Source organism: Anabrus simplex, chromosome 1 (assembly GCF_040414725.1).
Source record: "Anabrus simplex isolate iqAnaSimp1 chromosome 1, ASM4041472v1, whole genome shotgun sequence".
Lineage (NCBI taxonomy): Eukaryota > Metazoa > Arthropoda > Insecta > Orthoptera > Tettigoniidae > Anabrus > Anabrus simplex.
In genome coordinates this window covers 141,687,107-141,714,518 of record NC_090265.1, presented here as the reverse complement: position 1 = coordinate 141,714,518, position 27,412 = coordinate 141,687,107, and the positions used below count along the sequence as shown (strand labels likewise).

The window sequence follows — 27,412 nt, the reverse complement described above, 5'->3', positions numbered from 1 at the left end:
CAATAAAAGCTACCCCTGTAATTTGTCGATTTTCAAAACCATCCTCAATGTACTGCGTGAGGTTCAGAACTTGTGCAACAGCATTCTTGCCTGGTCTAAAGCCTGCCTGTTGTGGAATGACGTTTTTGTTGATAGTCTGGATGAGTCTGTTGAGTATCATCCTTTCAAAAATCTTATATAGGTGGCACAGGAGAGATATTGGTCTGTAGTTCCTGGGGTCTCTGCTGTCCTTTCCAGGCTTCAGAACAGCAATTACACGTGCTTTGCTCCACAATTTTGGAATCTTGAACATCTCTAGGCAGTTATTATAAAACTGTAGCAACCATTCTTTCGTGTTTCTTCCAAAATTCTTTATTTGCTCAACTCGCATATCATCCAGACCCGCAGCTTTACCTGATTTGCACTTGATTATTGCGTTTTCCAACTCAGTGAAATTGAAATGATGCATGAGCTCAGATGTTTCTTCATCCCTACCTGCAGGTACTTTCAACATAGCTCTCCGGGTTTTGGCTTCTTGTTTTATTTTACCATTCATGAGAAGTTGGTGGGCAGTCTGATTGGCTGTTACAGAAGAATGTGTGTTACTCATGGTTGGATCTCTGCTCAGCTTCTTTAGGAGTCTCCAAGCCTTCTGGCTGCTCTGCGTCATATCCAATTCTTCCATTAATTTTGACCAGCTCTCTCTTTTCGATGAGGCATTTTTTGTGCCACTCAGTGTAGAAACAGGATTGAGACAAATAAGTGTTCTCTCATCTATGCTATTTTATTGGTAATAAACAAGAATATGAAGGAAGCAAAAATAGTAAATGAAGAAATAAAAATAATGTTCTTTGCTGTTGATATTCCAATCTGGGGAACGGATAATGTAAGGTACAAGAAATGTTGTAAGTTGAAAGATTGATCAGTGGAGATCGAAGATCAGAGCAGAGAAAAGTAAAACAATGGTAATGACCAGGGTAAAGAGGGAAGGAAAAGGAGGATTAAAAATAGGGACAAGGATCTAGAAGTATTAGAGTACATTAATTATTTAGGATGTGATCTAATGGCAAACACTAGACTGGGTGTGAAAATCAACAGCAAATACGAATACAAGTGGAAAGTACTTTCTACAAAGGTACACCAATTAAGGCTAAGGAAAGAATGTACAAAGACATATTTTATCCCTATAACAACATATGGCAAAGGCTTGGTCTATAAAAAAAAAAGAGATAAAAGCCATATCCAGGCAGCTGAAACAAAGTTTCTGGGAAACATGTTTCAAAAGACAAGAAAGGACAGAGTTAAAAAATGATGACATAAGGAAAGCAATTAATGTGGAGAAGCTAAATGATAAGATAGAGAGGAACAGGTTGAGTTGGTTTGGACGCACGAAACGTATATGCAGTGAAAGGGTGAGAAAACAGGTTGTTGATTCTTTTGCCGGGCTGAGTAGGTGGGATAGTAGAGCACTGGCCTGCTGAGCTCAACTTGCCAGGTTTGATCCTGGCTCAGTCTGGTGGTATTTGAAGGGGCTCAGACATGTCAGCCTCATATCGGTAGATTTACTGGCACACAAAAGAACTCCTCCAGGACAAAATTCATGCGCCGTGACATCTCTGAAAACCATAAATTTAGGTAGTGGGTTGTAAAACCAACTTCACGTTCTTTTTTTATTTAAAACAAATATTGAAACTGCAGCTAGAAGGAACGAGAGGTCAAGGAAGAGATGGATGGATTTAGTGAAGAACAGCCTTAGAAAATGCAACATAGACTGGACCACAGTATTGAATGAGAAGTGATGGAACAACTGGAAAAAAATGGAGAGAAATATTATTTGCCCCAGCCAGAATGAACTGGATAAGGGAAAATGATGATTATTATTATTATTATTATTATTCTGTCTGCAGATAGGGTCACAGACAGATGTGAGTTCTACAAGTTACTTTCCATTCTGCAGTGAACACTCAAAATAGCAACACACTGACTACTTACGGGAGTGACGAAAAAAAATGATAAGTGTATTGGAGTGTATTTTCATATTTAATAGTTTATTTACTTAATCATATAGCAAAAACAGAATGTAGATAATGAAAAAATTGAGATGAAGAGCAAATACCTATCTAAGGACATGACTAATAACTAGACTTGGGATTTTAAGGCAAATACCTATTTTGTTCCTTAAGAAATAACGTTTTCTTTTTTTTAATTATGTTGACGTTTCATGATAAATCCCTTAGATTTTCAGAGTTTTATACAGTAGTGCCCTAAAATACCTATTTTGACCTTTAGAGCCTATTTTACTATTTAGTGCTTAAAATGCCTATAGTGGAAGCAAAAATTTTCAATTCAGCTAATGAAAAACGTAAGTTTAAAATGACTAAATGTTTATAAACTTCAGTGTTCAATAGGTAGGGGATAAAATATGACAAGTGGGCTAGTATACTGCAGAATAATCCAGGTTATTCAGTGCTCAAAGACAACATCAGGTAATGGATGGGGAAAAAGTAGACATACCTAGTGAAGATGTGAGTGCACGTCCCAAACCATATACAACCTCAAGACCACAATAGCAGTAAGTACACGTATAGATTCTCTCACATGACCTAAGACATTCCTTCAACATATTAGTATCACTCACATCTTACTCTTATCTTTCACAGATAATTCTTACAATATCACACAACTACAAAGAGAGAAGGAACCTCCACTCTGGTTTAATGTAACACATCATCATCTTAATATGGCAAAAGACACCATGACTCATCCTTTAATGTAAACAACTGGATTTTATATACGACAAGCAGTAATTTTTACACTTCCTTCCAAGCCTCAACTGAATCTACACTACGTCTATATTTTGTCTTTTAGAGATGCAAAATGTTCTTATCCTTTGTGTACATATGTGACAAAATATTTTTTAAAATGAGATATTGTTATTTTAAATGTAACTCATATTACGATTCAAGCCATTGAGTTTTTTAATATAATGCACAGTTGTGGACAACTAGACTTATTAAAGCACTCAAACTGAAGAATTAAGAAATAATGCAAGAAACTCGAACATTCACAAGCATGAAAGTGTTTTACGCTCATGTTATTATTTTATGAATACTTATAAGTTAGTTTTAAATTTTAGTCAAACTGAAGAACTAAGAAACAGTGCAAGTCATAAACTTGAACATTCACAAGCATGGAAGTGTTCTATGCATATGTTGCTTTATTTCATGTATACTTATAAGTTAGTTTTAAGTTTAAGAATATTCACTTTTCTCAGATGCGCAATTTGACAAATGCCCTACTCATGAGTACCTGACATGTTACCGTCACATGACATTCCTTTCTGAATATGGTAATGTTTACAATTGTACGATGTATTATACGTATAAGTATTACACCCTTCCGGGCTTCGAATGGATGACCCACGCATAAGAATGCCTCCACGTAACGGGGTAAACACCCACGGATGAAATTGGATTGAAGAGCGGGTCGAATTGCTTAACGAGCTTCGAACCACTCCCCTTCCTACTTTCCGTGCTGGCCCGGCAGCCTGAGCACTTGGGGGAGTGGTACGTTCGGAAGAAAGAAAAGAAAACTAATACTTAAGATGGAGCCTTATGTCTATAATATGAAAGTAGGATCTCTGGGTTCAGATGCCTATTGGATACTGCTTAGCACTGCTACAAATGACAAGAATCATAAAATAGGGGTTACGAATACGAATTTATTCAAATATGACAATTTAAAGAAGTTTACACAGCTCTATACAATGACTCTCCACATATGGGAGGAAAAGGAAAATAATAATCACTTTAAAATACGAATCGCCCATGGGCGTCGTCTGCATAACGGTATGATTGAGGTTTTGCGACTTGCTATCGTTCATTTTTCCTCATAGTTCAGACCGTTCATGAAAATTTTATATTATTCTGTCAATCACACCGTGAGATGATCTGATGTCCCTATTCACAAATTACTTGTTGTTCTTAGCACGAACATAACCGGGGCCTACGCTACATCATTATCAAATTAAAAGAAACATTTACATGATACACAAACAAACACACATACCATTTAGCTAAACCCCGGACTCCTCATCTATCACCAAGACCACACAACGTGCATATAGGTTCTGTTTGAACTCAAAAGTATATGCACATAATTACGAAACATACACTGATATATGGATATATACACTTCATGCACAAAGGAGAGCCATTCCTAGAAAAAAAACAGCATGGTTATCAATGTCTCCGGCCCAAGGCGCACGCCTGGAGCAGCCCGCTCAAGGGCGCCATCATAATCCGGAGTCGAACTGGCCAACTCCCGACCGAGAGGTACCGTGGGTTTCTGTAGATCCCTAGAATCGCTATAGTCTCATATCACCGGATATCTGGGGGAGATCCCTACTCATTTATTAAATACCTTTAAAAGAAATCACCGTGATATTATAATTATACAAGTATTCTTAGCTAGGCCATTTAAACCAAACAAAAGAACGCGGGTAGACCCGGGCTAGAATGTCCTAATACAATGGGACACGGGATCCTTTTGTCACGAGGGCGAGAGCCAGACATTCACAAAAAAGGAAGGCCGGCCATTCACTTCGCACGGCCATTTCTCATTCATTTGCCACACCAGATTCTTCTCTCCCTCACACGTCTACCCTCTCATCTCGGGGACACACATCCATGGCCCGCTTCATTTGCTTATTCATATTATCGTGGAATTCCCATGAAATACTCTTTTATTCTCTCCCTTCTCATTATTATCACTGAGCGCCAACTGTGGGCACGATCACTTCTCAATCATCTCATCATAAATTCCTCGGGCATTCGGCCCTCTCACTACGTCTCATATCGCGTATCTTCTTCCCTTGGGCCTATGGCTCTCATGGCTCCTCGTTCATACCACATAAAATACACTTATATTTAAACCTTCTGACCAAAGATTAGGGACTCCGGCCCCTGGGTCTCACCCGGCTCTAGATTAAAAAGAACACTTCAAACCATTGTGGCCAGTTAATAAAAATAATAAAAAAAAAAAATCACGGGAGACTTGCACATGGTTCCACACACCTATCTAAATCACACAATATGTACCTCTCCCGGTCGGGATTTCTTCTTTCTTGCTGTACATGCACTGATCATATGTGTAAGCTAGGCATGCGTTGTCTGACTGACCCATGAGTTTTCCCGGCATACACGACAACCACGTGGGACAGTAACTACCAACATTTTGACATGGCTTTCCCTGCTCGCCAGCACTATTGTTCCAACCACCCCTATGGGAAACTCAAATATTCTCCTAACCTTGTTCCCATATTTGCTAGAACAATCTACATATTACTAAAAATATAACCCTCACGATAAGCTAATCATTAAGAAAGAAATATGAGTCGTCCGGGAATTTAGCTCCCTTGAATTTACTTCAACATTATAAAAATCAATAAAATTTCCATATAGGACATGCATTAACTTACAACATTTTGATATTTACAAAAGAAAGCTAATCCTATCCCTGGGTTATGTGACATGCTTAGAAATTAGATTTGGACATCACTCATCTGTTTGGTGGCCGTTGTTTCTCCTTCCACGGGAGACCCATGGTGAAGTTCTTAGCACTGCATGACCACGTGGTTGGTGGCGGGCGTGCAGTCCTTCATCCCTGGTCCATACAAGTCCGACATCCTGGGGAACTCGTTCACAGCTGAAATCTTACAGTAATCCAAATGGGTAACACTTTACACTCGTCACACGTCCTCTATTTTCAGAGTTTACACCACGAATAAGACGGTCTTTCAAATTACGGCGAGCGCGTCCACAGCAGGTATCGGGTGGCTCACGAGACTCGAGCCCCTGATTCAGAGTAACACTTTGGGTGATGCCCAATTATGAATTTCACTGACTCATTAAAGCCGGCACTGTCTCAGCCGAATTCTGATACTTGTTTGTAAATTAGGTTCGCGGATTAATTAGTTTGACACACAGCACAGAGACAATTCACCTAGGCTCGTTTGGCCTCCCCTTTTACTTCACAAAGGCTATGGACACTATAACACTTCTTTGTACGCAGTCAATGGGTTCGGACTGTAGACTGGAGCACCGCGGGACACACTGTCCTTCTCAACGACCCGTAAAAGAACAACTGTTCTCTGTGATGGCCAGCCCGGCCTATATTATCTTGCCCGCCGGAAGCTTGGGGGTGTCAACGTTCACGGTTCATTAAGAACAAGAGCTCCTTTCACACCAAGAATTGAAGATATTTAAATAGTGCATCTTGTAGCCCTCTGTCTCCTCTTTCATTTTAGCCAGGCGTGCTGGACCTACGATCAGCAGTTTTTATGTAATTTGCTTCCCGCCTTTGATTAATTCATTAGCGTCCCTCGGGAGGTGGAGTCATCTTTGAGCACGACTCTTGGCTTGGGTGACGCCACTGTATTCACATGTGTTAACAATATGTTACAACTTGACAGCTGGTGACCTCATTTCTTCCCCTGAATAAGTTATTACATAATTTTAGTCTGGGAAACGCAGAAAATTCCGCTCTATTCACTGGTGTGTCTCACATAATTTTCCTATGTCTGGATCAAAATATCATCCCATTTTTACGCGCCAAAATCCGACGTTGGCACCCGTGACACGTGCATAAAAAACCGGAAGTTCCTTATGTTAGTTTGGAACTCTGGTAAGCTAAGCCACACCTCGGGGCGTATCTGACTACTCCAGCATCGCGTCCCCTTCTATCTCTCTCTGCAAGTTGAGAGCGTATTTCCGCGGGGGCTTGGCTCTTGCTCTGTCTTTCCTTTGTTCGCAGGCGCTCTTTTCGCGGGTTCCGTTCTGGCCGGACGCCGCTCGATCCCCTTCGCCTATACTGCTACCAATGACGCGACCTTTTGGAGTAAATTTAATGGAGTAGAAAGGCCCACATCATTCCCATGAGCTGTACAGGACACTGTACGGTTTCAGTATGTCCAGCTGAATATGACCCGTTAAGGTCGAAACCAGTCCTGTATTAATAATAATAATAATAATAATAATAATAATAATAATAATAATAATAATAATAATAAACAAGTATTGATAAGGTGGAGTTCTTCTCCTCTTTGCATTTGTGTGATTTATCAATACGGATATGAAACTTATAAATTACGATATTGCTATTACTGTTGTTTATAAGCTTTAAGCTTTTACCACTACATGTGATGTTTTTGTAAACAATACATTTTTAACGCTTGTCAACTGAGGATGACCCCCTAGGGGTCGAAACTAGTCTTGACTACATTTACTTGCTTAATGTAAAATAAATTTGTATTGATAAGGTGGAAACTCATATACATATTGTTTTTTGCTATTACTGTCGGAAAAAACTTCTTCTTCATCTTCCAACTATTCACGAATGTCGCTAGATCTACAAGGATCCATTATTTACTGGAAAATGCCATAAGACAATATATCTAATACAGATAACCAGAAACCTCGACCAGACCTCGCCCGTAAAGCTCAGCAATTCAGAACTACGAAATTATTATTATTATTATTATTATTATTATTATTATTATTATTATTATTATTATTATTATTATTATTATTATTATTAACAAATACATTGCAAATGGGAAATATCCTGGTGGCAATGGTCACTTACAGTAATGTAATAATAAAGTAAATTTAACATAATTACACAACAACACAAAACAAACAAGCAAACAACAAGAGTGCAACAAGCAAATATATGGAAAGAAACTATTGCAAGAATTACTACTAGTTTAGCATTCTAAATCCATCATCATCATCATCATCATCATCATCATCATCATCATCATCATCATCATATACAAACTCACACACAACTTAAGTATTTCCGTGCTTAACACTACAACTTACAATACTATAGGTTGACCTTACTACTAGCTTAACATTATAAGTGATAATAAAGTGAAGTTAAACCGTAATTACCCCACTACAACAACAACAACAACAACAACAAGAAGAGTACAACAAGCAAGAAGTACTACTAGTTTAACTTTCTAAATCCAGCGTCATTATATACAAATTTGCACACAACTTAACTATTTCCAGTACTTAACACTACGAATTACAATACTATAGATTGAACTTACTACTAGCTTAACACTACAAGTGATAATAAAGTTTAAAAAATTGGTAAATACCCAACAACAACAATATGAGTACAACAAGCAATTCCCTGGAAAGAGAATACCACAAGAAAATACTCCTAGTTTCACATTCTAAACCAAGCAGAAAAATCACCTATTCAGTGTCCGTAATTTACAACTTTTACTTTTAACTTTACACTAGCACTAATGGTCTTCATAAATGACTTGATATTGGAAGGGAATCTATCAAAGATTGCTTCAGGTAATTTATTCCAATCCCTTATGGTCCTGTTAAAGAAGGAAAACTTGCCCACATCCGTATGCTGGTTTCTGGCCCTAATTTTATGCTTATGATCATTTCTCGAAAAGTATGAGGGAGTTCCAACCTATTCCTAATGCTACTCCAGGCAGCACTTCCCATATAGCTCTTATAAAGACCACACAGGCGAGCTCTAGTTCTTCTAGATTCAAGACTTTTCCCAATTAATGGTATTCCTCCTATTCCCAGTTACGAAACGCATCGCTCTTCTATGAACTTTTTCTAGGGAATTTATTAAACCCAACCTGTATGGATCCCAGCACGCAGATCCATATTCGAGAATTGGTCTTGCCAAGTATTTATAAGCTTTACTTTTGGCACCAGAATTAGCTTTCTTGAGATTCTGCATAATAAAATGTAATGATCTCCAGGATTTCTTAACTACTTTTTCCACTTGCTCTGACCAGTTTAAGTCTTTTCTAATAGTAACACCTAAGTACTTACAACTATCAACTTCAACAACACTTTCTCCCTCAATTTCGTAATCCCTCTTTCCTGTCATTTTCTTTTTACTGAAACACAGTTTCTTGCTTTTCCCGCTGTGGATTTTCATTCGATTTTCACGCACCCGTTTTTCAATCGTATCTAAATCCTGCTGAAGCAATAGTACGCCCTCCTCTGTCTTTATCTCCCGATATATGACGCAGTCATTGGCAAAGAGGCGCACCTCCGTTTTTATCGAATCAGGCATATCATTCATGTAAAGTATGAAAAGAATTGGCCCAATAACGTTACCCTGAGCCACACCAGATGTAACACTTATTGGAGAAGATAGTGTTTCTCCCACATGCAGCCTCTGAGATCTTCCATTGAGGAGTTCTCGTATCCATTTCTCAACTCTGATATCAATGCCCGTACGTGCTAACTTGTTATGGAGTAGATTATGTGGCACAAGATCGAATGACTTAGCAAAATCAATTACTATTGCGTCAATCCTTGACCCACTGTCGATCTTATCCGATATATCTTGGCATATGGAACAGAGCTGACTTTTGCAGGAGAAGCCTTCCCTAAACCCATGCTGCCCCTTAAATATCATTCCAGAAGAGTCCCATTTTAACCTCAAATAATCTACTATTAATTGCTCCATTTGTTTGCATACGATTGACGTCAAACTTACCGGTCTGTGGTTATTCAAGTCGCTCTTGTCACCCCCTTTGTGAATAGAAACTACAATGGCTGATTTCCAATCTTCTGGAACCTTTGTATTGTTCAGTGATATATTTAAAGATTCTTATTAAATATGGTAGGATTGCTTCACCCCCGAGTTTAAGTGCCTCTCCAGAAATAGAATCTGGCCCACAAGATTTACTTCTTCTGAATTTAGAAAGACCTTTGCACAATAATAAAGCTTTAATTTGGAATTCATTATTAGTTTTCGGAAAATTGTCCCTGAATAACTGTGCTGCCGGATTAAAAACCTTTCCGTATTGCTTATTTAATGCTTCCGCTTTATCTAGATTTGTTGTCGCCAATAAATCATCTCCTATACAAAGAGAAGGAACTTATTTGTTCTATCCCTTCAATCTTCGTATATATTTTAAAGTGTTCCAGGAATTCTGATTTTCATTTAGGATATTGTCAAGATATTTCTCTTCAGCCATTTTCTTTTCTGTTAGCAAAAGCTTCACCAAATGTCTATACTCCGCTTTGCACATATCATTATTATTTCTTCTGTTGAACACTCTCCTAGTCTTACGTTTAAGCTTCCTGATAGTCGTGGTGTAGTACGGCGGATCTGAATTTTCCCTAATTATCCTTTTTGGGATTTATTCAGTTTAGTATTTAAAATGGTTTTGAAGTTCTCCCAAATGTCGTCCATCTCCTTGCCCTCCTTTAACCAGTTAGTAAAGTACAACCTCAGATAGTTCTGAAAACCTATGGAGTCTCCCCTTGCATTGCACCGAATAGTCTTAGAAATTCCCACATGCCTCGTCTTACAAGTTTCCCAAGAGAGATCGAGTACCACTGCACTGTGGTCACTAATCCCCTGAATTACATCACATAACTATGTCATCCAGTCTAACTATAAAAACATATAAGAGTGCTCGTTTACATGTGTTCTTTGTAATGACTTGGGAAAAGCCATTATTCCACACTAATAAGTTAGCTGCTTAGTGTGATAGGCCCCCAGTAATTGACCCAGCCCAGTTTACTGACAGTGGATTTAGATCCCCTGCAGTTATAGTTCCTTTCCCGTAGCTTATATTTGCACGTCAATTCTGGAAGACGAGTGATTGTGTTTAAACCTGATTTTGGCGGGTGAAAAGCTCCAATAATGAATATATTTTGTTTATTGGATGCATTATTTACCTCCACCCCAATTATTTCGCAGTCATCGAGAACGCATTTTGACGTACTGCTTAGCTCTGATGTAACACAAATGATAATTCCCCCTCCTTTAGACCCCTCCATGTAAACATTAAACATTTTGACCTAAATATTTCTGAATTATATGTATTTTTCGATAACCAATTTTCTGTTCCCACAATTACATCAGGGTCACTCGCATTGAAAATATGGAAACATTGCCTCATTTGTTTTACAATCAGTATTCAGAAAAGTCCACAACGGAAACCAGAATTGCAATAGGTACGAAGTTTGTAACGTCTGCTTTGGAGAATGTACTTTGATTCTTATTCCATTGATTTTAAAGGATTTCTATCGATTCACGACGATGACTTCATTGCGTCGCACAGTGCAACGCTCTCACTACAGAAAGGGTGAATAACGTTGCAGATGCAATGTTTATCAGTTCTAGGGTTAATGTACAGTTGTTATGTCTTTTTCTGCTTTGAAGAGTCTCAGATTGGCTGTGGTAATGGTGGTGGTGGTGATGGTGATGTAAAATGTTTTAATACTGATTAGAAAAGAAAGAGTTCTGACCCTTTGAAGAATGAAAGAATTGGTAAAAAAGAGGAAAGGGCCATGAAGTGTAACCTAAACACTCACCCAACGATAATACCCACCAAGTAATCAACCAGAAATAAACGAAATACTGCAGAGTTATATAGATGCACGGTGGTAGCAGTTGAAGAAAATGCTGATGGCCTGTGATTTTCCCCAGAATAAACGTGACAACCCGCAGGAACTATCTACAGTACTAGAATGCTGAAAGAAAAGGGAAGTTAAAGGGAAACACAGTTTATTCATCAAAACAGGGGATAAGATAAAAAGTAGATCAACAGAAATCAAGTAATGGACAAGAGATAAATACTCACAAAGTACTGTTGTGCAGTAACAAAGAGCAGGCTTAAACAAGCTTGCTGTAATATATATCAGAGCTCATTAAAACACATATTGGATTCATCTTTGAGTATATAGGCAACATCAAAGCTCAGTCTTGTATTATCTTAAACCCCCAGTTTGTGGAGTTCAGTAAAATTAAGGTAAATAAATAAAACAATTCACTTAAATCTTTTTGTAGGCCACCTAAAATTCCATCCATAGCCAAAATAATTAACATGGGAAAGAATGCCAAGGAGAATAGGACATAAGTGACATAAACTGAGATCCATATGTCAGGAAGGAAAGGCAACAGTCTGCACACAAAATACAAAATGGACCCTGGGTGACCCTGCCCCCCTCCCCCCCCCCCCCCCCAAGAAAAAACTCACACAAGGTTACCATGTTGTTTCATATAAATTAAAGGGAGTTGCATGATGAAAAGCAGAAACAACAAAGATAACCGCATGCAATATGGAAACATTAAAATGAGTAAAATAAAAGAAATAAGATTAAACAAATAATCTTCCTTCCAAGCAGTCATGTCATACTTTTCACCAAACATACGCACAACCCACGCATCCAGAACCAGCAATAATCCTGGTGAGGATCCCATATACTGGAACCATACTCTAATTATTGTTGTTGTTTTTATTCCTTCAAAATATTGCTTTTCTTGTGTCATTTTAATCTACTATGTGTACACTTTGTATTACTCAACAAGTTAAACTCAGCTCTAGGTACCACCCATAAGAGTTCCTCTTTCACTGCCAGGCAGCAACACTGTTGAAATGTTGAACTAGATAGGCTGGCATCATCATCATCATCATCACCAAATAGGACTTTATTTCCTTGTATAAATTGTAGGACAGACATAAGCATAAAATTTGGTAGCCTCCAAATTGTTTACCCCTTTCCTTTTTTCAGGTAAGCTTTTGCTCTATATCCTTTCCCTATCTATAATTTATTTATTTGCTTAAGTTTTTTGTTGCTGTTATTTTATTTTTATTCTGTGTTCAGTATCGTATTAAAATATAAGTTTTAGCTTGAAAATTACAACAAATTGTCTTATTTCTACTATACCTAATTATCCAAACAGTGAGAGAATAATTCTGCAAATAGTGGATATTCTGTGATTAGTCACATAACTGCTACTTAATTTCTTAAGGGATAGGTTCTAAGTGTCAGATTGTATTTTTATTTGTTTTAATGTTTGCAACAACTTACTTTTATTGCCATATTGTTACAGCAAAACTCAAAGGTGATCTGATTGGAAAAGCTGAACGTACAAAAACTGATAAGAAAAGAGAAAGAAGACACAAAAAAGCAATGCAGAGACAGCGTCATAAGGAGAGAGAAAACAGGGTGAAAACTGTAGAGAAGTTGAAACCTGGCCTTGGGAACAAGTATAGCAAGGAACGAGCTTTGCAAATGCTGGAGACGGTTACTAAGGACAAGAATGTGGAACAGGTTGGTGTTTATAAATTTTTTTTGTTTGCTTTCTAACTTGCTGAGATTTTCTCTGTATTAGTGGTAATATCTCTGTGTACATGCACTAGATTTATAATATTACTTGCAAAATACAGAGTTACTTATAGCTAGGTTGAACATCAGTCCATCATCTTTCCGACATCCTGATATACCATATTACTGGCGTAATTCTCTGACTTTTTCCTCAGAATATAATGACCAAAATCTAGGTGCAACAATTATGCCAGAAGTTCTGATCAACTAAGGAACTGGCATTAACTTTGTCCATTCATATTTATATATTGTACTAACCATTGCCACTCTTTGAGGAACGCACACAGCTTGAGCAGTTGCATAAAATTATATACCATATGGTAATATGGTTTTATATCAGATCTGTAACAAATACATGCATTTTTTCTGTACAAAATTGAGTTAAATACTCGTAAAGCTCATCAAATATACAGCAAACCAGATGGTCACCTCTGTTGCTAGCCTATCGTTCTGGTCTACATTACCCGAATCCATCAATGAAATCACTCCACATGCTGTCATTTTATCAGACAATGTAATGAATAACAGAAATAAAGTAGAAGTCCGTTATAGCGAGAATTCATAATGGCGAAAAATTTATTCGCTATAGCGGATTGTTGTTATATCAGATTTTTTCGTAAAAGTTGGGGAAAACTCCTGCACACATTACAATCAGTAAGTAACTTGTGTTTTTGCAGATTTCCATACTATGGCTTACTCATAAGTTAATTTTCTAATTCTGAGACAACGTGAACGCGGATGTTCAATTTCATTCTCAAGAATTTGAGTAGTATCACTCCAGTGGCTTCGGTGGCAAATTTTTCAGTTTTCTTGTTCAAACAAAGTCACCTAACCTAACTTGACCTCATATGTATCACGAAAACATATTTCAAGCACCAGTAGAATAATGATAACCTTTTTGCTATAAATTTCTCGGGAATAGCCTTTCCGTAATTTAACCAGACGCGAGAAAATACAGTGTAACGTCGTAGTGTAACGTCGTAGTGTGCATTCCTCATTAAGACGATTTGTCGCTTACTATATCGTAAATTCGAAGTCCCGTTTCACGTTGGATTAAATCTATTTAAAAAAACCTCATTTATCACGTCACAAAATTTCATTATTACTGATCAGTACAATTACAATTTTTCCATCCCCGAAATTGTTCTTTATCATCTCTTGTGAAAGGAATATGATTTCCAACACAGATTAGAGCCCTCGCCACAGGAGGCAGGTCGGGGAAAGTTATGCGAAAACTGGAAATGGCTTTAAATTCCGGAACTTTAGAGAGTAAATTATAGCTTTGGGAAGCAAGCCATTAGCTTAAGGAAAGTTCAGTTTTGCTCGCCAGTTTTCATTGACATTGCTGAATAACCCAGTAAGCCTGTTTGTGCTTGTTTTTGCATTCTGTTCAGAAGTTAGAAATGTATTTTGTATTGAGTGGTGCAGTAAAGGGTAGCAAATATTTGTTGCGTAATAGACTACGTAAGGATTAGGAACATAATCGTGTGAAGTTGACTAGCGTAGTGCATATTTGTCTTGCGGTAGCCCCGTTAGAGATACTGAAAAAGTCATGAAATTGTTTGTTAATGAAGACAAATCCAGGGAGTGGACAGACATCTGCATCTTTCAGCGGTGGCTTGTATGTTGAAACTCGCACCATCGAGTTTCGACTCGAGTTGATCGAACTGTTGTTGCATTCAGAAGTCGGTCAAAGTAATTTCTCTTGCACATGGCGAGTTTAACCTCCAAATAATTTATGGTCGAAGAGTGGGGTCTGCAATAATGCTTTGATACTTTTATGGGGCCCCACTGCAAATGTTTTTATATTTGTTGTCAGGTATTTTACACACCTCTTAATACATTGTTTTTATTTAATAAGCCCCAGTGGAAAAGGTTTTGATATATGCTCTCTAATCTTTTTCACGCCTTTTAATACTCTCATCGCATCTTTAGAAATGGTAGATAGACGATGTCTTTCACTGTACCCATACATACATGACATAAAATGCACGTACTTGGAAAAAAAAAAAACAAATATTAAGTGTTTATATATTTGTGTTGGATAGTTTTTATTCATGTATTCAATAGTACGTTTTCTCGCTTAACACATTTTCTTTCCTTGTCCCCTGCAGAAACGTCTAATGAGGTTTTACTGAATAAACTAACCTCCGAAATCAGTCATCCACTCTGCGCTGTATCTTGAGGGGCATCACATTCTTGCTTAATTTCAGTACATAATTTTCAAATAAAGCGATCGTTTACTTCAGCCTTTATTTCTAACGAGTTAACTCTTGCTATCGGCCACATTATTTACGCATTTATTACGGAAACATGTTCTCTTTCATTTAGAATTGTGCGTATAGAACACCAGTCGACAAGTATTACTGATAGACTCTTATATTACCTTCGAGTTCAAATGTCAACGAGAGAGCTCACTAATGCACATAGCCAAAACTCTATATGAAGATAATCGATCACATTCGATATATTATTATTTATAAGTTTTATTTTCCGTATTGATTGGATTCACTGTACAGACAAGAAATGTGTTCCACCTATCAATACTTATTTATTGTAAATGGATTTACATTAGTACCCGGTTTCGGCCTTCCATGGCCATCATCAGCTAATACATAATTATATTACAGCCATTAGACAATATCACAAAGATGTCATTATGTTAGATCATCCGGATGTCTGATGGGTATGAAAATAAAATATATTATAGTAGTGTTTTTCTATGTGGGGTTAAAATATCTGTGATCAAAGTGGTAATGAAGGCTACAGTGAACTAAAACCTATTGAGTATACATTGGACATGAGTATATTAAACATATTAAAATACATAAGGCACAGTAGAAAACACTTAATAAGTTAAACACACTAAAATATGGTACATATATATGTTAAAACACTTGTTAAAATTTTAGTTTGTGTTGCGTGGAGTTCCTTCTTCAATCTTCTATATGGTTCTTGTGTTTCTGTATCTATGTTAATTTAGTTGCATGAAGTGATCTTGGAGATTATTCTATGGCTGATATATGTCATATTGATTTGTGGTGAAAACCCTTGTCGTGAAAAATTTTTGAGCACTAGGCTATGTAATCCAACCATTGATGTTCTATGACAGACTGCAAGAGTTGAGTTTAAATTTGATTAGGAGCTGTTGGTGGCGACACCTCTCTCGTCTGTATTCGTGTTGTATTTAATATCTGTAAAGATAAGCTAATATAAGTATAGTGTGCGTATGAAGGAATGCCCGGTGTGTGTATGGAAATGAAAAGAGTACTTACTATTGTTGTTGTGGAGGTCGTGTAGCGATATGTTTGGAAGCTTGCTGTGTTCTACTACGAGTGCGTCTGGGGCTTATGTTAGCTGTGGAGAGGAATGTCGATGGAGGGGTAGGAGGAGTGGCTACTGTGGAGGTAGGGGTGGAGTTAGGCTTGTGATTCGTCGGTTTATTAGGGCGTGTGTTTACTATTTTGAGATAGTCATTTTTTAATGCAGGAATGGCTTTTTTCAAAGATGATGCTGGTTTTTTCTGTAATGTCGTTAATGTTATGATTGGGATTAGCGTATTAGTCCAGAGAAATATAGAAATCTTCGGTTATGTTGAGCAGGGGGCCCTTAGAGTTTATGTTTAATATCATCATATCATTATTGATGTCTGTGAAACTATGCTTAGATTCTTCTATATGTTGGCCTATTGATGAGAAATGGTTGTGTTTTACTGCATTTATATGTCCATTGTAGCAGATGGCGAAGTTTCTGCCTGTGCGTCCAATATAACTTGTGTCACAGTTGTTGCATTTGATACAGAAATTTATATAGACTACCTAGGACACATATCAATCAATAAAATAGATAATATATATTTTTGGTGCAGATTTGTTGAAGACATCTTCGTAATCATAGATATTAGATCTACTGACGCAGATACTATACTAGACAAACTTAACACTTTAGACCCTCAAATTAAATTCACTAAAGAAACCGAAAATAACCGTATCTTAAATTACTTAGACTTGACAATAACCAGACACGACAACATCTTATCTTACAAGATATGCAGGAAACACACATACACACACCTTAAATACCATAAAAAATGATTCCATCCATCTTAACACACACAAAAGAGCAGCCTATTATAGCATGATGTATAGAGCTTTTAATATTCCAATGATAATAGAAGATCTAAATAATGAATTAAAATTAATCCGCGACATAGCCAAACATAACGGATATAGCAAAGAAATGGTCAACAAAATCATTCACAAAATAAAATCCCAACCTAAAACCAAATTAACTAAAACAGCCAAACCCAAGAAAGATTATGCCTTATTCGCCTTCAACAACACCCATATATATACTGTAACTAATATTTTCAAGAAGCACAACCTGAAAATAGCATTCAAAACCACACACAACAGCACCAACACCATACACAACACCAAAACAGTCAACAATAACAATAAATATAACCAGTCAGGTGTTTACCGTATCAAATGCAACAACTGTGACACAAGTTATATTGGACGCACAGGCAGAAACTTCACCATCCGCTACAATGAACATATAAATGCAGTAAAACACAACCATTTCTCATCAATAGGCCAACATATAGAAGAATCTAAGCATAGTTTCACAGACATCAATAATGATATGACGATATTAAACATAAATTCTACAGGCCCCCTGCTCAACATAACCAAAGATTTCTATATTTCTCTGGACCAATACGCTAATCCCAATCATAACATTAACGACATTACAGAGAAAACCAGCATCATCTTTGATAAAGCCATTCCTGCATTAAAAAAATGACTATCTCAAAATAGTAAACACACGCCCTAATAAACCGACGAATCACAAGCCTAACTCCACCCCTACCTCCACAATAGCCACTCCTCCTACCCCTCCACCTACATTCCTCTCCACAGCTAACATAAGCCCCAGACGCACTCGTAGTAGAACACAGCAATCTTCCACACATATCACTACACGACCTCCACAACAACAATAGTAAGTACTCTTTTCATTTCCATACACACACCGGGCATTCCTTCATACGCACACTACACTTATATTAGCTTATCTTTACAGATATTAAATACAACACGAATACAGACGAGAGAGGTGTCGCCACCAACAGCTCCTAATCAAATTTAAACTCAAATCTTGCAGTCTGTCATAAAACATCAATGGTTGGATTACGTAGCCTAGTGCTCAAATATTTTTCACGACGAGGGTTTTCACTGCAAGTTATAAATTTCATTTTTTGTCCGTATTGAAGATCTACTTGTGATACAAATTCTTATAATTTTGTTAATTACCACCTATTCATTACAATAAAAACGTAATAAAACCTTACATATTTATTAAGTTGTTGATATGGTACATGTTTCGCTCCTTTTTCGTGAGCATCATCAGCCAATTATTATTTACTTAAGGTTATATAAGATCATGAATCTATTCTATTTAAAATAATTTTAAAGGATGCTCACCAGATGAGATTCGTCAATAAAATGTTAGACTTACATAAATTTTAGACAAATATGTTTTAACTTAAAGACATAATTTTATTGTTATATGACTTGTAAATTATAAGATTTGTTAATCAGGTTTACAAGCATAATCTTAATCCAATAGAATAGAATCATGATCTTATATAACCTTAAGTAAATCATAATTGGCTGATGATGCTCACGAAAAAGGAGCGAAACATGTACCATATCAACAACTTAATAAATATGTAAGTTTTTATTGTATTGAATAGGTGGTAATTAACAAAATTATAAGAATTTGTATCACAAGGGTTTTCACCACGAATCAATATGACATATATCAGCCATAGAATAATCTCGAAGATCACTTCATGCAACTAAATTAACATAGATACAGAAGCACAAGAACCATATAGAAGATTGAAGAAGGAACTCCACGCAACACAAACTAAAATTTTAACAAGTGTTTTAACATATATATGTACCATATTTTAGTGTGTTTAACTTATTAAGTGTTTTCTACTGTGCCTTATGTATTTTAATATGTTTAATATACTCATGTCCAATGTATACTCAATAGGTTTTAGTTCACTGTAGCCTTCATTACCACTTTGATCACAGATATTTTAACCTCACATAGACAAACACTACTATAATATATTTTATTTTCATACCCATTAGACATCCGGATAATCTAACATAATAACATCTTTGTGATATTGTCTAATGGCTGTAATATAATTATGTATTAGCTGATGATGGCCATGGAAGGCCGAAACTGGTACTAGTGTAAATCCATTTGCAATAAATAAGTATTGATAGGTGGAACATATTTCTTGTCTGTACACATTCAATATAATCGCTGAGTGCATAAATATTGATAATGGAAAAAATTACGCACGCTTAATCGCTTATAATAATGGATGCATCAGTGATAGGATTCTCGCTGTTACTGAAGGATAATACACAGTTTAATATAGGGACTTTCAAAGGACAGAAAAAAGCTGTTGTTATAGCAAAGTTCTTACTATAGTGGACTTCTGCTGTAATAATGTGAAGTGCCTAGTATCAGACAGGGACAAAAGCCATTTTGTTAACTTTTCAGTAGAGCCACATTTTTGTTTCTCTATGTTAACCCTCCCATTACGAGTGTGAAATTTGGTATATTGCCAGCCCTATGAACAAGAAAACCATGGTCGACACTTAAGAATTTCATCCTGAGTCAATGTAAAACACGTTCATATATTACGATGTCCATTTTTGAAACTGAGATTGTCTTTTGTCCATTTTTGATACAAACATCCATGTAATTGTCCGCTTTTGAAACTATCCCAATATTTGGAGAGAAAAAAATTGCAGGATGACACGAAAATAAACTTCAGTTTTAAGAGAAATTGAAAAAAATAAGGTTATTCTTATACTTTGTTAACATTTTTAACATTCATTTTAGTTCTTGCTGCACTGTATTTCTCAGCAAATAACCTCTGGTTCATCTTGCGGGTCTTCAAAACAATCACATTCATAATCATTAAGAGTTTGTTCATTTTCACTACAACTGTTCTTATTAATGACTTCGACATACCACTTCAGAGAGGCATTTCATTTCCAATCTTTTCTGAAGTGCTTTCCTAGTAATTCATCAATATCTTTAAGTTTCTTTGGGTTTACATTCATGCCAATATCAGTAGGTAAAGGATTCATTATCATTAGACTTACCTGTCCTGCCTTTGTGATCTTGCGCTCAATAACTGTGTCCAAATAGTAGCCTACCTCACCTTTAGCTACAACATTGCCTCATTTTGTGATCCTGAGTACAATTCTTTTACACTGTGAAATCTTGAAATGAAGTTGACTAGCAGATTAACAAATGGAAAACTAGAAAAATACTCCAGGATGCAGGCTTGCAAAGGAACAAGAAGCATACTAAAGAACTGTTGAAACTCAGCAGAGAAAATATAAGATGGGTAGTAGGACTGTTGACATGACACTGCCATCTGAAAAAACACCTACATAGAATTGGAGTAATAAAAGACAACATATGTAGGAAATGCAATGAAGCAGAGTAATCAGCTGAACACATACTTTTCGAATGTGAGGCTCTGGGTAGAATCAGACTCGCCACTCTAGGACTACCAGGTCAGAAAAAATCCAAGAAGACGCAATCTGAACAACCTGCAGCTTTGTGAAGGGAATGAAGGAAAAACATGGTAGCAAAAGATCTTAGAGGTCGATGCTAATTAGGAACTAATATTTAGAGGCCCCATGAAGAAAAGAAGAAGAAGAAGTTAACCAGCAGATTTCAGATAAATCTTTGCTTGTTCTTTCCAATTCAGTGGTTCCCAGGTTTGTCCCATCACTTTCACTGTGCCGTACATTTTAATTATGGTCGTCATCTTGAGGACTTTCTCAATAAGTCCAAAAATCATATCTGAGAGCAAATATGAGTGTCCAGTAACTGGAAATTCCAGTTCTGAATTATCAACAGAGAATGGTGCATACGTTGTAAGCCACTTTGCACACATCGCCAAAATTTTAATATTTTTATTTTAGCCAACGCAGCCATCAGCAGTCAACTTGACTGAAGTGAATCCTTGTAAATCTTTGGATCGTAACTCATTGAAAACCGCTGATGCTATTTCGTTTGATGATTTCTTTACCTCAGTCTCCAGCCACCTATAAACAGACACATTGTCAGGGCGCAGTTTGCTTTGGATGTGCCTTTTACAACAGGGAGATTGTAACAGTAGAGTTGTCTGGAATAATAATCCGACTGATCACTTTATTTTGGCAAAACGAGGTTCTTTTAGCAATCACAGGACATTAAAAAACAGTCCTCCTCTTTTTTCCTTCAGATGTTGATAAAAATTCTCTGCTTATTTTTTGTGGATGGTTCTCTTCAAAATTAAGGTTGATCTTTCCTCTTCATTTTTTTCAAACTTAATACGCTGCTCTGGTTCCAAGCATGTACTGCATGTACTGGTGTCTGGAGAGGAAAACCCTAAATTGAACCTGATATTAAAAATGTGCCAAAAGTAAGCTTCCTTCACTTGCAATTCCACTTCTCTACCTTCATTATACTGTACATACGCCATAGTTTGCTGATACTTAGCTGATATTTACAAATGCATTTTTGTTGCGACCGTAATGGGATTCTTCAGCCTGAAGGCTTTTAATGAAGTTTAGTACAGCCTCTAATTTCTTTTCCATGATCTTTTCTTTTCTTGGTCCTCCCCTTGTTTCTACTGGTACTAAAGCATCATCCAGCTTAAAGTTCTTGAATACTCCGTTGACTTTATGCTTAGTAATATTTTAAAATGATTAAAATGTTTCTCGACACACTGGCAAATTAACACATTCTTGATTCATAACAGTATACCGAAATATTGTAACATTAGGCTTAATTCATCCCCCTTGGCAACTGTGCTGTTTTGGCTGACTTGTCTTGCAATATTTCAGGATGAAAGCATCTTGTTTGGCCTTCTCTGGAATTACATAATATGCGGCATGAAATTCCTTCTTTATGTCAGTCATGGTTAACAGTCTGCAATTTAGTTCAGAATGGTGGTTGCGTTTCGGATAAGTAGGAAGACCTTTTGCAGAATACCTGTAATAAAATAGGAAAATAATGTGATCTTAAGATCAACTTCATATCTGTAACAGTAGACCTAATCTAACATGTTGTAGGAGTTAGGGGTAACAATTCCAGCATCGGCATTAACTGATTTCAAAACAATATATTCATGCTTAATGGGATTAAGTTTTTGAAATAATTATAATTTAGTTCCAAATTAATTAAATATTGATTCTAAGAAAGGGTAACACGCTATGGCAAAACATAATGTTCGTATGGCAATCATTTCTTTTTAGCTAATTTCCACTGTTCAGGATTTGATTTTCGTTTCCTAGCACGTTCAGGTGAACAATCTGAAACATTGTCTTCCATATTAAACAAAAATATTTTCTCAAATACTTATATTATAAGTAAAACACTGAAAACAAACATGAACACCAAACTTCCAAGCATGCACTGACAAGAAAATGTAAAAAATATATATATATATATGGTCGCCATGACAGTTTGATGTCACTTGTAACAATCTGATTGGCTGAAACGGTCATGTCTGTTTTTGATATAAACTACGTTTGGAGGTGTCCAATTATAAAAGAAAGTGCGTATTTCTATGTTAAAAATTAAGTACAAATGTTTGTTTATGAAAGACACGGAGCACTAATTCAGAGAGAGCATTAAAAATACTATAAGGATCAATCCTTAACTCAATTTTGATATAGGTGGCGCATGTCAATGTTTGATATTAGGCACCTCATGTGTATGTCTTATAGTCTTACTACATTTATTTATTGTCACTCCTAGCAGAAGCTGGAAAACCACTGGTGATGTTGCCTGTACCCATGGTGCTTCACAAGAAGAAGTTATTTTCACTTGCACCCTGTGGATTTGATATTCCTTTGATTTGCTAAACTGTTGAAAACAATTGTGAAGAAGTCGTGTTCCATTCATGCAAAATCCAGTCACATAAACTTTCCACTGATAGCCTTTGTATTTTGCCTCCCAAAGCAAACTCTTGCAAACCATGACTCTTAAGGGGATTGTTGTTGGTGATTGTGATTGATATAGGCATATCTGTCTTTGATGGTTCATTATTATATTAATTTTGAGAAATTTTTGGAAGGTTTTGTTATTCTTGTTTATTATTTCATTTCACCTACATTGATGTTAACTGTTATGATTTTTCTCTCCTATTTAATTAATTTAACAGGCTTTTTTGTTAAATTTTCTACCCAAGATTTCTTATTAGTTTGAAGGTGACACTATTGTAATCCTCTTCTCATTTTTGCTTTTGATTACGTAATTTCTTGTGAACCTTGTGTTTCATGATTTCCTTCTTAATCTTGGGATTTGAATATGTAATGCGACTCAAGACTTCACTTTGTATTTAATTGTAGATTCATGAACGTAAAGGTGTGATTTCGAAGAAGTAATGTGTTGTCTTAATCTTTAGTTTTCATGTGTTGAAGTGTTCCAGCTCCATGGCTAAATGGTTAGCATACTGGCCTTTGGTCCAAGGGGTCCAGGATTCGATTCCCGGTCGGGTCAGGGATTTTAACTTTCATTAGTTAATTCCTTTGGCTCGGGGGCTGGGTGTTTGTGCAATCTTCAGCATTAGATTTTGTCTCAGATAGGGCCCCATCGTCACAGATGCGTTCATTTCGCCTATACAGCGTCAACTTAAAAGACTTGCAATAGACCTCTCCAAAGGCCACATGCCATTGTTATTTTTTTTTTTATGATTCGTTATGCCTAACTAAGGAGCGCGTGTGAACTTATTTAGCACAACGTTTCTTATTGTCTTCCCAGAATCTCTCCATCCTTTCACTGTGCTTCTTTTTACGTTCTTCCGTCCATCCTGTAGCTTGTCTTTTAGGTTGATCAGCAAATTTGTCTTTATTTATAAGATTTCTGAATTTTTTCTGTCTTGCATGATTTCTTCATTTATACCAATTCATACCAATCTTTGTTTAATTCTGTAAGCCAGTTGTTGTGATTTTTTAGAGATACTGCGAGATTTAATATTATCTTTGTTAGCCTATTGTTATCCACCTTGATCAGGTGACCATCAAATTTTAATCTTTTTCTAATGGTGTCTGTGATTTTTTCTGTTACTTGATAGATTTCCTGTGATTTCCTTTTCATCCAAATGCCATTTTCGCATTTAGGTTGGAGGATTTTCCTCTCTTGTTTTTTTATGTTTTTAATTTGTGATTTGCCACCAATTATCAGAGTTTCTGATGCATAAAGGGTTGCTGGTTTGACAACTGTGTTGTAGTGTCGTAATTTAGCATTTTGGAATATATATTTTTTGTTGTATCTACTCTAGGCAATTTTGTAACTTTTTTTTGTTTGCTTGCTGATTTATGCCGTTTTGGTTGTATAATTTCGCGTAGGTATTTGAATTTATCTACTTAGGAGATTTTCCCATATCTAGTGATTAGAGGATGATTGTTGAATCCTGATTTTGTACCTTCCATATACTGTACTTTGTCTTTTCATATGAAATTTGCAGACCTGTTCTTGCTGCTATTTCACGAAGTTGTTCTATGGACTGGAGTGCTTCTTGTTTGTTGTTGGAGAGGATTGCCAAGTCATCTGCAAAGGCAAGGCAATCAAGGTGATTTTTGAGAAGTCTACCAATATTGATCCCTTTAGTTCATTTTTCCATACTTGAACCACTTTTTCCAGAACTAGATTGAATAGTAGTGGTGATAATCCATCGCCTTGTCTGACCCCTGTTGTAATTTCAAATGGCTCTGAAATTTCTCCTAAAATTAAACTTTTCCTATTGTGTCTGTTAGAGTTTGCTTGATCAATTCTCTTGTTTTTCTGTCGACTTGAAATTCCTCAAGACGTATGTTGAATTGAGTCTGTCTGTCTATTGAATCATAAGCTTTTTTTGAAGTCAACAAAGGTAATTATTGTTTGGTTTGTTTTACGAATTTGTAAAATAGTTTTTAGGTTTGAGATTTGTTCTGGGCATGATCTTCCTTTTCGAAACTCTGCCTGATATTCTCCAATGAAGTGGTCAGTTTGTTTTTCTAATCTAATCAATGGGGCTTTAGAAAAATTTTTGTAGACGACTGATAGTAAGGAAATCCCTCTGTAATTGTTTATATCTGATTTATCCCCTTTCCTGTGGAGTGAGTGAATTAGTGCACATTTCCAGTCTTCTGGAATTTTCTCAGTATTCCGAATGTTTTGTATAATTTCTTGAATTGCGTAAGCCATTTTTTCACCACCTGTTTTCAACATTTCAGCAATTACCCCATCTTCTCCTGGTGCTGTATTATCTTTCAGTTCTTGAATTATTTGCTTGATTTCTTCTAGAGTGCGAGGTTCTGAGTCTGGATTTGGTGTAGGTTTCTCAAAGGGTAATTGGCTTTGTGGACTTTCGCAATTTAATAGACTTTTAAAGTAGTCTGCAAGAAGTTTTGCAGTTTTCTTGTTATTTGTTTCTAATGATCTGTCTGGACATTTGAAGCAAAGACTGGACCTTTGGTAATTTTGGAGTTCTTCTTTAAAATTCTTGTAGTAGTTTCTAGAGTTGTTTTTCTGGAAGTCTTGGTCTATTTCCTTCAGACGGGTTTGGTCTTGTTTTCGTTTTTCTGTTCTTATAATTTTGGATGTTTCCTTCTGTACTTTAACACGTGGAAGACAATGTCACCCCTTGTGGAGTGACGGACGCTCATACCAAATATAGTATGACACCCCTCATCGGGTGACATGGTATTGTGTCCAGGCCTCTCGCCTGTCACGCGAAACTAGCGCTGCCATTCGCTGTTGTATTGCATTGCTCGTTCACGTAAGGTGTTCATAGAGTGCAGCGCAGTGCCATTCCTTTCTTGGAACGCTGTGCATTGCACAACAGACAGTGGAATTTCTCTGACGTACGGTGTGACACGGGGTGACATATGCAACCATCAGAGTTCAGTTATTAATGGCAAGGAAAATAATGTGGATTGGAGTCTGTTGTTGCTTTATTCTTACATACGGGTTGAAATTTAGCACTCAGATGAAATTGTAAACCGGGGCTACATGTGAATAAAAAATGTTTCTGTAAACCTGAGAATGTTCCCCAGTAATTGTCACAGGCTGGTGATTTGGTTGAATCATCGCCCGATGCAGAACCGGAATCTTTGCTAGTGTCCTCACCACGCAAACTACTGTCCATTTCTGACTCGGAAAAGGTGGCATCACATTGCAAATCCTAAATTTCAATACCACTTGATTCAGCACTTGAACCCTTATTAAGTTCTTCTTCTATATCTGTATCGGTAATCATGGCTTTCTCGACACAGAAACACATATAACATGAATTAAATTCTTGTCACAAAACTGTAAATTACAAGGAACTCGTTGAAAGGCGCATAAACCAACAGCTCACAACACAGAGCACAGTGTTCCACAACAACAAAGGTAAAAAGGCCATACAGGGGTGACGAATGTTTTCTCTGTTGCGTAGTTAACCTAATAACCATATGTCACCCCAATAGGGAGACACAAAAATAGTTGTTTTGAACATAAATTATGTCTTTGATTATCATCTACGAATGAAATTACGCACATCCGTAGCCCATATCGCATTTCCGCAGTTTACTACAAAAAAAAAGCAAATGTACATGTCGGCACTAACGTGTTAAGGAATTCTTGCCATTTGATTTCAGATTTATGAGAGTTCCATATTTGCCATGTTCTAATTCTTAGTTCAATTGCTTTGTCACATGTGTCATTCCACCATCTCTGTTTCCGTTTTCTAGGCGATGTGTCAATTTTCTGGGATGCCTTGCATACTATATATTTTAGATTATTCCAGTATGAGGGGACATTTGATGGTAAATTTGCAAGGAAAATATCGGAATATAATTTGAAAAATTCTCGGTCAATTTTTGGCATTTTCAGTGTTCTCATTTTGGACCTGTTAGGCTGAAACTTCACTTTTACTATGGACAAGTAATGATCTGAATCTATAATTCCTTTTTTGACCTTAACATTGATGACTTCTTTTTGATTTTGCCCGGTGATGGTTAGATGATAATTGAAATTCGCCTGGATATTTATTGGGGGATCTCCAGGTCATTTTCTTTCTGGGTAGGGCCAAAAAGTCTGTTTACAGTAGTTTTAAATTGAAGATTTTGCAGAAGTCGATTAATCTTTCCCATTTCTGTTTGTTCTGTTATGTGCTGGAT

At 36.6% G+C, this 27,412-nt stretch overlaps 1 protein-coding gene across 1 annotated transcript in view; it reads left to right on the top strand.

Annotated features, from left to right (window-relative positions):
• LOC136863104 (U3 small nucleolar ribonucleoprotein protein MPP10) overlaps nucleotides 1-27,412 on the top strand; it is a 128,001-nt gene that overhangs the window by 81,894 nt on the left and 18,695 nt on the right. Inside the window, exon 9 of the mRNA XM_067139447.2 lies at nucleotides 12,889-13,109. Coding sequence (XP_066995548.2) covers nucleotides 12,889-13,109 — 221 coding nt within the window. The remainder of the gene's footprint in view (nucleotides 1-12,888; nucleotides 13,110-27,412) is intronic.